A 15,069-nucleotide genomic window follows, 5' to 3' on the forward strand; every position below is an offset into this window, starting at 1 on the left:
GTACTAATGAACACTTTTCTCTATATTAAACAAAAATGAAGACAGATGAAGCAAGCTTATTAGTGACGCTCTAGGATTTGCAAGATCATCTTCATAAAGCTCCTATATAAAGAAGCTTGAAGATTCAAAAAGAAAAGACATAAACTTACACAAATGTCATTGTCCATTTTATTCTTTATGTAAAAAGCCTTGTACTTAATTGGTTGTATCACATTTTGATAGTAAGATGAAACAACTTTGTTATCATACCCAAATTTAACTTTGTGTTATTGCTTTGAGCTTGAAGAGACTTGTCTATGAAAGAATACTTAGTTTTTAGAGCCTGGAGATGCTTGTCTTAAAACAATACTTGGTTGTTAAAGCCTGAAGAAGTTTTGTGTTAAAAGAATACTTGGGTAGTTGCTTGAAGATGCAAGTCAAAGAATACTTAGGTTGAGCCATAAGTGACTTGTGAAAGAATATTTGTATCTTTGCAAAGATAGTCGGAATTTGATTGGGTTGATTAAGAACTGGATGTAGTCTCGATGGTTGAGACAAACCATTATAAAAACATTGTGTATTCTTCTTACTTAACTTTTCATATGCACTGGTAAGGTCTTGCTACTACTTCTTTGTTTCAAAAAGTGTTGCTTTTTTTTATTGATACTATTTAACTCCCTTTTCTAGTGTCTCCCTTTTCTCCACATATTCTAACTATGATTTATTTATATTTTATATTTACTAAATTATAATGTCCATATTAACCTACTAATCATGAGTGCGACCATTATGTAATGAAGCATATGTTCACCATATCATTACTAGCAACATTAGGGGGTCATGAAGAAAGGTAATACGTTTTTAAATCAAATTAATTACTTTAAATGATTATGTAATAGTTTAATAATCAACTAATGTTTTACTTATTTCCATTTTTACTTAATTGTAAGTATTCAAAAATCCAACTCCATTTGCCCATGAAGACATGGAAGATATCTAGGAAAAATAGATATCTTCACTACAAGAAAAATGCTAATTTCTGACGAAAATTTCTGACGGAAACAAGTAAATTTTTTATGGATTTTTTTTCTGACGGATTTAAATCCGTCGGAAAAAGTGGCATCAGAAAAAAAAAATCCGTCGAAAATACCATATTCTGTTGGAAATTTTTGACAGAAAATTCTGTCAGAAATTTTTGATAGAAAATTATGTCGAAAATTTCTGTCAGAAATTATAATTTTTGTTTAATTTTAATAAATTTATTAATGTGACAGCCCTTATATTTGACCTCTCAAGGATTCTATTTCACGACATTTTACTTTTTAACGTGTTTTATCCTTACTTGCGCAATTTTTGGGAAACTTTTCAGAAGGTCACCCATCCCTATATTACTCCAGGTTTTGTCCTTACTTGCGCAATTTTTATGGAACTTCCCAGAAGATCATTCATCCCTATATTACTCCAGGTCAAGCATGCTTAACTGTGGAGTTCTGATGAGATAAGCTACCGAAATGTATATACATGTTGTCAGTATAACTTGTACAAATTAATTCATTTAAGTCATCTTCAACTATACAATCTCATATTTGCATTATAATAATAATATATAATAATTTTATATTACGAATAATAATAATAATATATTTAGTTATTCTTTATTTATATGTACTTACTTTTATAATTAAAAATCTACTTATTTCTACTTAAAATTATAATTTAAATTATTTAATTTTATAATTTATAATAATATAATTTATAAAATTATAAATATTTATTTATTAAATACTTATAAATTAAATTTTAACATTTAAAATAATTTATTAATTAATTTAATATATTTATGTATCTTAAATCAAGCATATAAAATTCAAAAAATGTATTATCCTTGTTTTATTTTCTAATTACAACCATTAATAAAATACTAACTTAAAATCTTATCTAATTATATCATAATATTTTCATATCAAATTTAAAACTAGATATTAGTTATACAAAATATTAAGATTATATAGTAAATTGTCAATAATTAATATTTTAGTTAAATAAGTTAAAATAATTAATATTTCAATTATATTGTTAATTAGAAAATAATTTATTCCAAAGTTAATTAATTTTTTATATATTAATTATTAGTAAAATTTAATAACTTTTAATTTAACAATTTGATCGATGAAATTCAACAAATACCATGAGTTATTGAGCGGAATAACTTTACTAAGAGTTATTTTGTAAATTATTTGATTCCTCCTCTCTCTCTCTCTCTCTCTCTCTCTATATATATATATATATATATATATAGAGAGAGAGAGAGAGAGAGAGGAATGTTATACTAACACTGGTGTAACTTTTACTAAGTATTACACACTGCTCAATAACTTTATATTAAAATGTGAATTTTATAAATCCAACCGTTAGATTACTATAAAAAAATGGTTAAATACCTCTTTTGGTCCCTTACAATATTTTTTTGTTTCAATTTAGTCCTACTTTAATTTTAGGTCTCAATTTGGTCCTCAATAACTTAAATTAGTGCAATTTGGGACTTCTGTCCAAATGATTTAGATGGAGTTAACTGTTGGCCACGTGGCATCTACGTGGATGCCACGTGGATGCGTACGTGGACGCCAAAATCCCTGAAAAAACCTGAAATCAGAACGGTCTGTTCTGGAACCAGAACGGGCCGTTTTGAAACTAGAACGGGCCGTTCTGCTATTAGAACGCGCCGTTCTGCTTTTAGAACGGGCTGTTCTGAATTCAGAACGGGCCGTTCCAGAACGCCATGCTTTTTATTGTATTTTTTTTATTATATCTATATTAATAAATATATAATAAATAAAAAATACAATAAATTAATATTCATTTATGAATAAAAAAAATCAAATATGATAAGACCTTCCAAAATATTTTTTTGATTTGAATTTATCCAGTTCAAAATCTTGACTAAACTGCCGCAATGTGATTCAAAAATTGAAAATAAAAATTCATAATATATCATAAATTCAAAGACAGAAACATGGTTCAAAAACTGAAAACAAAAATTCAGAACATAACATATACTAAAAAAGTTCAAAGAAATTATTAAGAAAGGAAATCATCTGCGTAACGCTGAAGGGAAACTCTAAACCACAAAAATTCAGGTTGTACCTCCTCAAGAACAGGTTGTTATTTTTGGGGTACATCGTCAATGACTTCAAGGAAAAACATTGTTTCGTTTCATCCTTGACTGTATAGTGTCAATTTGGTAGTAAGTGGTTCACTCTAGTTTCACTAACAATAAAATAAAACTTGTTACCATTATCCTTAGTAATACACTGCATCATCCTTAATGATATATTGTATAGCCTAAATGTTTAGCAATTGAAGTTATTAATCCCCATTAACAATATTACCAAATCTAGTGTTTGAAATGCTTTGTATTTTGATTTTTTTTCACGAAATTCTGGACCAGAACGACCCGTTCTGGTTACACTGTTAGTGTGTTAATTTTGCATCTGGAACGGGCCGTTCCAGATGCAAAATTTACACACCAATAGTGTAACCAGAACGGGACGTTCTAGTTTCAGAACGGACCGTTCTGGTTCCAGGTGTATTCAAGTATTTTGGGATCCACCTACGTGGCATCTACGTGGCATCCACCTGGCATCCACGTGGCCACCAGTTAACTCCGTTTAAATCATTTAGACAGAAGTTCCAAATTGCAATAATTTAAATTATTGGGGACCAAATTGAAACCTAAAATTAAAGTGGGACTAAATTGAAACAAAAAAATATTGTAAGGGACCAAAAGAGGTATTTAACCTAAAAAAATATAATAATATATAATAATTATATTACGAATAAAAATAATAATAATAATAATAATAATATATTTAATTAATCTTTATTTATATACACTTACTTTTATAATTAACAATATACTTATTTCTATTTAAAATTATAATTTAAATTATTTATTTTTACATCAAATATGTAAATTGTCAGAAAATTTGAAATTCATTTGATACTTCGTTTCATTAAATTGAATCAATGTATAAAATGATTTTATGATTATTCGTCAATTTGAATTAATGAAATGAAGTATCAAATAATTTTCAAATTTTCTAAAAATTTGCATATTTGATCTATGCATTAAGAATTTTAAATTGAACAGTTGGATCGTTGAAATTTAATGTTGAACATGAGTTATTGAACGGAGTAAGTCTAGGTAAACTTACTCTTGGAGTAAAAAGATCTCTCTTCATATATTAAATTAGGTTATCATGTACCATTATATATACTAGGAGAAAGAGGAAACACACACTTCGTGTCTTTAAATATTTTTAAAAGTAAAATAATTAAAAATTATTTATTTAATTCTTAAGAATTAAGGGTATAATTATCCATAATTTTGGAGACAAAAATCAGTTATAAGATGATGTATATTTTCCTTTATCTATTACTATAGATAATCAAACAACTATTTAACTATTTGTCTTCCATCCATATTCTCTCTCTCTCTCTTTATTTATATATATATATATATATATATATATATATATATAGAGAGAGAGAGAGAGAGAGACAGACAGACAGAGAGGTTATTATACTAACATTAGTGTAACTTTTACTAAGTATTACACATCGCTCAATAACTTTATATTAAATGTAAATTTTGTAAATCCAACCGTTAGATTATTAGAAAAATATAATAATATATAATAATTATATTATGAATGATAATAATAATAATAATATTTTTAATTAATCTATTTATATATACTTACTTTTATATAACAATCTACTTATTTCTATTTAAAATTATAATTTAAATTATTTAATTTTATAATTTATAATAATAATATAATTTATAAAATTATAAATATTTGTTTATTACATACTTATAAATTAAATTTTAACATTTTAAATATAAATTATTAATTAATTTAATATATTTATTTATCTTAAATCAAACATATAAAATTCAAAAAATGTATTTATCCTTATTTTATTTTCTGATATAAAATTTTGTATATATGATTTAAGAGTAAAGAATTTTCAATTTAACAGTTAGATTTACAAAATTGTCATTTAATATAAAGTTATTAACCGGTGTAATACTTAGCAAAAATTATACTGATATTATTATAACCCTCCTCAGATATATATATATATATATATATATATATATATATATATATATATATATATATGTATATATATATATAATTTTATTGATTTTTTTAATATATGATTGTCAATTTTTGTAAATAAATTCTTATATTTTCGAAAAATATAAATTTTTCAAAAATATTTCATCAGTAATATAACTTTTCCCACGATTTTTTTTTCATCAAAAACATAAATTTTCAAACGGAAAAATCCATCAAAATTTTTTGACAGATTTGTATCCATCGGAAAATTTATATTTTTCGACAGAAAAATCCGTCATAAATTTCTGACGAAAAAATCCGTTAGAAATTTCTGACGAAAAAATTCGTCAAAAATTTCTGATGAAAATTTCCGACAAAAAAATTTGTGGGTAACTTCTTACAGATTTTTTCGAAGGATTTTTCTGCCAGATTTTTCGGTTTCTTTTCCTCACCCTTTTTTTTTCACCCCAACTTTTGTCTAGGTTTCTCTTTTGGAGTTTGCGGCCTACCAGATTGCTCTAACTTTTGCCTAGGCCGCCTTTTTGAGGTTTTCAGCCTAACGAGCTTTTCTTTCTTTTATTTGCCTCTTCTTTTTATGATTCACTCTTTTTAAACATGATATTTCTTGACTGCGTGAGGTGACGAATCTCCACCATCTATATTTTCCACATATCAAAGTTCTTGAAAAGGCATTTTTCACCACATAAGGCCCTTCATACTTTGAAGTTTGTTTCCCTCTATGATCCTTTTAGGTTGGTAGGATCTTATTGAGCACCAAATCTCCTTGGGCACCAAATTTCCTTGACACTCCTGAGAATGAACCTTTTATTGTAGGCTCTCTTCCCCATTTTTCTTTGTTTCCTATTTTTTCTTTTTCTTTTGAGACATTGCATAAATTTGTTGCTTGACATCCTCTTTAAAAGAAAATAATCAAATTAGATAGTTTTTTTTTTAATAAAATGACATGAGTGAGCAATCAGTTTGACCTTTATTTTACTATGAAATGCATGTATGGAGTTAAAAAAGAAAAATGAACACAAGTAACTTTAAACTGAAGAATTTGAAATAAAAAAAAATTGTTTTTTCTTTTGTTTTTTTTAGAGAGAAACAAATGCATTTGATTCGCGGGGATAAAGTGAGAATGAATGCAATCATGGAGAATGAAAAGAAAAGACGATGGATATGCCTAATGAATATACCTAACATGATTACTTAATCTAAATAACGCTTATACATGAATGTCATGAGAAATTATGAAAATATTAAATGTTATGAGATGAATTTTAGACTAAATGATCAAATAGAATAATGATCTTACTTTGAATTATGCAAGAGAGAACTTTATTCATTTTCTTTAAGAAACAAAAGTGTTAATGATGATGACAATTGCAATCTTTTAAAGTTGTATGAATGATTTCATAGAATATTATTTTTTTATGCAAAAATGTAAAATGCATATTAGGAATGAATTATGAAATGTAGATGAATGCATGCATGAATAGTTTTTTTGTGATGAGTGTTATATTGAAGGGGAGTGAGAGATGATAAAAGTTAAAAAAATGTATGATGTATATTATGAAATGATGAATAAGAGAAAAAAAATGTTGTATTTATTTTCATTTTCTTTAATGCAAATGCTATATTTTCAATGGTAAGATACTCTCTTATTGTGAGTTACAAGGTTTTTCTAACAATGGATAGTCATACAACCATTAATATGTTCCTCCCATTAGGTGGTTCTAAGGTCCTAAAATGGGTTCCTAGAGCCAAAGATTCTTTCTCGAAATATTAACCGCAACAATAGGTAAACTATTAGAAACGATAATATCATCGAGATAAAATCAAACTCTAGGTGAAGCCTTCATGATAACCAAACAAGATGTACATCTAAAAGGTTACCACCACTCGACATCTTTCCTATCCTAAGTTGCACTCAAGTCCGGGCATAGGACCTCACTCATAAACCTGTGTGAAATTGTGCAAGTGGAGTGTGTGAAGGGAGCAACCCTACACTATCCAATCTACAAAACATAGCACATATGATATAAAAAATAAAATTCTTCTATCCTAAAGTTCAAATTACACAACACATACTTATATAAGAGCACCTCCAGCGGGAGGTGCCTGTTCCGTGTCTTAGTTGTAAGCAACGGTGCTTACAAGAAATCCCCGTTGGAGTAAATCTACGTGGCAGCGTTCGTTCTTAAATTTTTCTCTTTGTTGCTTGCAGAAGCAACGGTTCTTATCCCTGACAAATTGAAAATGAAGAGATTTGATTGGATGAGGGTCATCCACGCTGGAACGGTTTTGCAAAAAAAAAAAAACTGATAAAACCTCCCTCACCTGTTATTGTTCTTGGTCGACTCCCTCCGTTGGCCATGTTCTCAGAGTGCATGCATGTCTGGAAAACTCCGCCGCGCGAAACCCCCTGACCGGAACCCCTCTGCCGTGCGGAAACCCCCCACCGAACCCCCTCAGTTGTGCGCGCAACCCCTGACCGACCCCGTCAGCCGCGAGCAAAACCTCCGACTGGACCCCTTAGCCGCGCACGGAACCCCCTGACCGACCGGACCTCCCAACAGCGTGCGCGAAACCCCGACCAGACCCCTCAGCCGCGCGCAACCCCCGACCAGAAACCCCAGCCGCGCGCGCGGAAACCCCAACCGAACCCCTCAGTCGCGCATGCGCTCCCCCGATCAGCCCCCAGCCACCAGCCACGGCCAACACCCACCAGCCACCAGCCACCAACCACAAGAGAGAATGAGAGACGAGAGAGAGATTGAGAGAGAAAAAAGAGAGCTGAAAGAGAAAGAGGGAACGAGAGACGTTTATTTTTTATTTTTATATCTTATTTTCTGTTTTTATTTTTTACATTTTATTTTCTATTTTTATTTTTTATATTTTATAATAAAAAAATACATTTCATAAAATTTTATTAAAAAATAATTAAATCAAACACATTTTCAGTATTTTTATTTTCTAAATAGAAAACAAGAACTCAAACTAAACTAGTTTTCTAAATCTAAAAATTTAAAAATAAAAATTATTTTTAAAGATAAAAATAAAAAATATTTTTAAAGATAAAAATAAAAAATATTTTCTCAAATAAAATAGTTTTTTAATTTTTTATTCTAGGATATACTAAGCTATTTCTTTTTATTATTATAATTTTTTTATTATATAATTTTTTATTTGTTATTTATATATATATATATTATTCATAATAATTAATTTTTAAAAAATTTATAATAAAGTATAATGTGAAGTGTCAAAAAGTGTAGTATGAGTTGTAAAAAAGTAGGAGTGCTTATAAGAAACTTCTATTGGAGTAAAAATTGTAAAAATATAATATGAGTTGCTTAAAAGTGACGTGGCACAGTGGGACCCATTTAAAATGGTTGGGAGTTGCTTATAAGCAACTCCCATTGTAGATGCTCTAATTCATGCAAATAAGACAAACAACAAATAAGGGACATAAATAAAAAATAAAATAAAATAAAAGTGAGATAAATATTTTTTTATAAAAATTATTAATTAGTTTAACCAATTATTATAGGCTTGACTCTCAAAAATAGTCTCTATTGGAGTCGCCATCTGTCGCAACCGAAATCGCAACGGGACGGCGAAAAATAAATTAAAAAATAAGGAGCCGCCACCAATGTAATTTTTTTTACAAAAAAACATTGGAAAAATCATAAAATAGAAAATAGTCTACGAAAACCAGAATTTTGAGTTCGGAAGTCGATTAGGTGTAAGGAAGGTATTAGCACCTCACAACGTTCGTCCTAAGCCGATTACCTTTAATTAATTAAACAAATTATTTATAATTTATAAAATATTTATCTCACTAAAATGATCAAATGTATTTTATTTAACTAATTTAACTAATGCATTAAAAAAGGTTAAAATTATTATTGTTATATAAAAAGGAAGTTAATATATTTTTTATTTTTTGGCTCGACAAGATTTATTTCTTGCTCCTACATTTCTCCATATGTAATGAAGAATCAGAGTCACGTAGTTCTTTGTAAAAAATATTTGTGTGTTGATATTTTTAATTAAATTTTATTTTTGTTAAATATAGGATTATTGAACTGTCTCAGCTCATTCGCCCTAAAAATATAAAATTGACTAAGGTGTACACCAAAGTCAATTCAATAAAATCTTAATTATAATTATTGCTATAAATATTTTTATCTTAAAAGATTTTTTGATAGGACATTTTTATTTTTGGAGAAAAAATTTAAAGATATTGTTGTCACAACTTGTATTTTAAATTCAAAGGTTAAAATGATGTCACATCTAATTAACCATTCCTCAAAAAACATTTTTGTTATAATACTTCAAATATTTATATTGAATATTCTAACACTATATTTTGATACTTAATCATATTTTGAATTTAAATAAGAAATTTAAGATGACAAATAATCTTTTTTAAAATGACAGATATTACTAATAAAAAAATAAAAAAATAAAAAGAAGTGAGTTCAATATACTCACTATTCTTCGCTCAAGAAGTGATAACTTGCTGGTCTCTTCCTCTAGGTCTCCTCTGGTCTTCAGAGTGTGTAGAAGAAGAAGAAGTCCAAAGTGGAGATGTGTGTGCGTGTGTGGCCCCTTGGGAAGGCCAAGGTGTTGCTATTTATAGACTTTCAGGAGTGACCGGAACGACCCGTTCTGAATTCGGAACGGGCGTTCTAGGGTTGCATCTTTACTCACAACGACCATTTTTGGAACAACGCATTCTAGTTTGGGAATGGCCCATTCTGGGATAGAATTTTATAGGTATTTTGGTAGTTTGGGAACGGCCCATTCTGGGCTAGAATTTATATTTCTTTTTAGTAGCTTGGAACAACCTGTTCTAGTTTGGGAACGGCCCGTTCCGGGTTAGAAATTATAGGTCTTTTTGGAAGGTTGGAACGGCTCGTTCCAGTTTGGGAACGACCCGTTCTGGGCTACTAAAATATATGAAAATTACTAAATTACCCTCCATAAAAGTATGACAATTGAGGTGCTACATTTAGCTTCTATATTTTGTCTTTTTTATTCTTTCTTGTATATACCTTTTTTGCTATTTTTTTTTTAAAATAAAATTAATATTTTCCGGAAAAAATTGGGTTACTACATTTACTTTAGATTCATTGTTATTTTATAGCATTTGTACATTATTATAGTAATTGTTCATTGTTATTAATTAATGATAGTTATTGTTAACTTTAACTTTTTTAACTTAGTTTTTTATGTAGTTTAACTTGTACATTATTTTAATTCAAATGATAGATATTGTGTTTTATATAGGCATTGAATTGAACAACAATATTTTGTTTAGGATATGCTTAAAATATATTTCTATTGTGCAAGTTTTGAAAAATTCAAAAAACAATTAGGATATTAAAAAATAGTGCATATTCTACGATAGATATGACTATAGTCATCATAAAATATATACCTTTTATAACTATAATCATACCTATTATAAAATGTGTACATCATAGAAAGTCCATATTTTGTGATAGGGTAACGTCAAATCTGTTATAAAATATTAGTGTTAATATATTAAGATATTATATTTTATACTCCTATTACGATGGGCGTTAATCATCTAATATAAAATGTAAATTTTCTATGTATGTGTTGACATTATAACCGTAAATAAAAAGATTCATAAATTTTTTATTTTTGATGGAATCTCGTTCAAATCTGTAACTTTGAGGTAATGCAAAGATAGATGAAGCCGGTATTTTATAGCTCCTAAATAAAAGATCCATGATTTTTTTATTTAGTTTATTGCTAATAGTGATTAATAACGATATATCGTTTTCATTCTATATCTTGTTTTAGGATTTTATTATTTTAACATCTTCATCACATAAGTCAAATCAACTTAAAAAATATTAAACGAAAATAAAAACTTAAATAAATACGCTAGAAAAGTAAAAGGATGTAACATGTAACTATATGCATACGAAAAACGACGTGTAGGAAAATGCCACAGATCGATGAAAGTACAATATTCATAATAATGCTTTTGCTTTGGTCTTTTTTTCCTTGATATAATTTTTTTCACCAATGCCAAATATAATCTTTAAATGTTAACTAAGCCTGTGTTCTGGAAGATACAGAACGGACTATACGAAGGCAAACAAATATAAATTGTTATTTACTATGTATTTATTAAATTTTGTCTCTAATTGTTGGCATCAAAAGGAAAATTTCCTGCAGGTTCAATATTTTAAAAAAAATGTAACAAACATTAACCAGACACACGATACATTTGTGATTTAAAATAAAAAAAGACAATATAATTATTTTTAATTAATGTCTTTGACATGACCAACGATAGAAATAATATTGGCACAAGAATGTAAATAGGTAGTTGATAATGAGAAAACTTATATCTAAAAGAATGTGAGTTTGAACTTTCATTGTCGATGTAAAGACTTTATTGATAGATAACTTAGTAAATACTTCTGTAAATATTTATAATTCCTTGAAACTTGTCCTAATTTAATTAAATTCTAAGATTCAACTCACCTAAATTTTTATAGATAAAATAAAAGAATATAATTCAATCTTTTAAAATTGATTTTTAAAATTAGAATTATTTTTATTTATATATACATGATCATATTACTAATCGATTAATGTAAGATTTTTATCAATTAATTATAGACGACACTCATCGATTTATTCAAAGTTCAAAACCAAACAAGAGTAAGGCCTCATTTGATATTGCACTTGTCACCACTCACCATGCAATTTCCCTGCCGGCCATAAATTAAACCGTTTTCCATATTCGCTTTTGTTACTATCCCCATAATATATGTGCAAAGTTTGATTCCTTCATCAGTTTTCTTGTATTTATACAGCACCATTGGATATCTTAATCTCTTAGATCCATTTGCAATCAAATGCTAATAAAGGTCTAGTTAGTGACTTGGTAGCATAAAGGTGTTTACCCTTTGAATTGATCAACAAATTAATCATGGCTCGTGGCTTCCAAGTTCAAGCAACTTCAATCACTATATTTGCCCATTTGTTGTTCATAGCAATAACAACCCTTGTGTTAGTTTGGCTCCTACACTTCCGTGAAGGTGTTGCCTTCAAATCTTCCAACCCAATCAAGATCTTCAACGTGAGTTGTTCAAAACATTTGTAATTGATTATGTTGTGTGAAATTCGTTTTGACCAGCATGCATGCATGTCAACCTGCTAACATGTTATTTACTTTCATAAATGCAGCTGCATCCACTTCTAATGGTAATTGGGTTTATTTTAGTTGGTGGAGAAGGTAAGTATAGCTAGAGCTCTACTTAGGAAATCAAATACCTTACATTTAAATTAAAGCCATTAACAACGATTATGTTATATGTATTAAGGTTTTAAATTACGGTACAATATCAATTTTATTATTATCCTTAATATATTGTAAATATTTGCAGATAAATATCATCATGTGACCATGTTATGGTCGCAATAGACGTTGCAGTTAAAATTGCATTCACAAACCATTTTTAAATCTTGATGCGTATTAAATTTATTGTATTTGAACTCATCCTATTATATCAAATGTTAAGAATTTATAGGGGTCTATCCAACAATTAGGGGGCCTAAACAAATTTTGAGATAGTTTTTTTTCTTTGGATGAGAGATACATATGTTGTCAACATATGAGATTTTTTGTCAACATGTTTGATCTTTTTTTATTTTATAAAAATTAATAACAAATCATGTTTTTGATAGTAGGCCTAAATTTTAAGCTTTAACAGCTCTATTCTTTGGAAATTATTAAAATCAAAGTAGATATTTTTATGTTTGGATTTGTTAATAGGCTTTTTAAGCCTAGTTCCAATGTTTTTATGTTTGGATCGATTTTTCCCTTGGCTAACATTTTCTCTTTCCATTTCTTAGTAACATATTGTGACTTGTCTTGTGAGTACATTCAAGAGTAATATGCTTAGTCTGAAATTTTTAACTATTGTTAAAGTGACACAAGTTGAATTCAGTTGGTGTTATCATTTTACACAATAGTATTATTACTTTTGCAACAGCTATCATGGCATACAAGTCTGTGCCAGGAAAAAGGAGGTCAGTGAAGGTGGTTCATCTTCTATTGCATTTCATAGCTCTAGTGGCTGGAATTTTAGGGATTGTTGCAGTTTTCATATCTAAGAATAAAGCAGGTCTTCCTGATATGTATACATTACACTCTTGGCTAGGCATGTCAGCAATCTGCCTATTTGGTTTACAGGTAATTAATTAATTCCATTTATAACTTAATTTCATTTGCCTATTTCTAAATCCCCTTCAAAACAACTTTAAAATGAATCACTCTAGTCGATTTAGTGGTAGAAGTTGAAATAATACATGTATGAACTTAAATTTAATCAAGGTATTATTATTGAAATTCTTATAGATTAAAATAAATAACTTTAAAATAATGAAATTAAAGTACTAATTCTAAATCATACATTAAAGTAATAACTTTAATATTATTTTATCTTAAATATGTTTAAATAAAAATTTAAAAATGATTTTAAAAGTTTAGGGTTTACTGAATTTTTATTTTTGGTAAAAAGAAGCTTTCAAAAATTCTACTGATATGGGGATTATATCTTACCCTTAATAGAATTTATCTTTCACTCTATTTCTAAATCCCACTTTGTAAAACTTTAGAGACTGTTAAAAAGTGTTGGTTATACACCATTCAACATAGTACTATCCAACCAACTCCCCCAATCACCCAATAATTTCTGTCAATATTATACAATTTGCAAGACTATAAAACTGGCATAAAATTAAATGATAAGGGCACCAAATTCAAAAGATGAATATAGTAAAGAGAGTAAATGTGCAATTAAATCAACGTACGTACAATTCCAGTTTGTGAATAAATTGTAATTTTTGTTTTCAGTATATCTTGGGGTTCTTCGCATTTTTCTTCCCAGGTGCAGAAAAGTCTACTAGAACTAGCCTTTTGCCATGGCACAAATTTATGGGCATGGTGATCTTTCTCCTTGCAGTTTCCACTGCTGAGATGGGTTTGGTTCAATATTTTCAAGATTTTGGCCTTTTCCGAAGCCAAGAGGCACTAATACTCAACTCCACTGGCCTCTTGCTCTTTCTCTTTGCTGTTTTTGTTTCCCTCTCTGTCATTCTCCCAAGAAATTTCTGATCAAAATATATGACCTCATCTTTGCTACAATTACTTCATTTCTGTCATTTCAATTAATTGTTAGAAAACATGGTTCCAATGAGAGAAACTGAAATTGCTGTTAGATTAATCGACTAAAGTGACTGATAAATTTCTTTTTATAGCAAAGTGAGTACAAGTGATTATTGTTATCCTATCATGATAATTCAATAAAAAGTAACAACAGAATTGTAAATGTGTTAGCCAAAGTCCATGTAATTCGATGCACTTGATATTTTAAAAAGAAGAATTACAGGGTTTATTTCCCTTTTTGTTGGCAAACGCAAAAACATATATTATGGCATATAGGGGTTTTCCTAGCTCCATACAAAGTTGATCCTTACTACAAGGTTTTCAAACATTAAATTAAGATTTCTACACCCTTCAGAAATTAAAATACCGAACTCATTCACTACCTTTGCATTTAACTAAGACCATTATGTGAATTTTATGACATCCAACATATAAAACAATCGCAACCTCACCTTTAGATATATCATTTAGTAATGGACCTAGATTATAATGAGGTGGATAAATACAATTTTTTTTATTTTAATTAGATTGATAGTGTGTATTTAAAACATTATATTTTGTAATCCTAATTTTACATATTATTGTATTCAAAATTTATATTTTGTTTATATATATATATATATATATATATATATATATATATAAGAAAATGACGATTTTGCGACAGTTATATGACCTACATTGCGATGGTTAAAATTGCCGCAAAGACACCATTGTATTACTTATACAGTT

The 15,069-nt window shown here is 28.4% G+C and overlaps 1 protein-coding gene across 1 annotated transcript; it reads left to right on the plus strand.

The window, feature by feature from the left end:
- The first annotated feature begins 11,872 nt into the window (after nt 1-11,872).
- LOC109818762 (putative ascorbate-specific transmembrane electron transporter 1) lies at nt 11,873-14,659 on the plus strand. The gene is made up of 4 exons (XM_020384290.3): nt 11,873-12,246; nt 12,354-12,402; nt 13,163-13,362; nt 14,026-14,659. The coding sequence occupies exons 1-4, from the start codon at nt 12,097-12,099 to the stop codon at nt 14,284-14,286; spliced, it is 660 nt and encodes a 219-aa protein (XP_020239879.1). The 5' UTR covers nt 11,873-12,096; the 3' UTR covers nt 14,287-14,659.
- Nucleotides 14,660-15,069: the final 410 nt, after the last annotated feature.

The sequence above is a fragment of the Cajanus cajan genome, chromosome 11, assembly GCF_000230855.2.
Source record: "Cajanus cajan strain Asha chromosome 11, NIPB_CcT2T_4, whole genome shotgun sequence".
Classification (NCBI taxonomy): domain Eukaryota; kingdom Viridiplantae; phylum Streptophyta; class Magnoliopsida; order Fabales; family Fabaceae; genus Cajanus; species Cajanus cajan.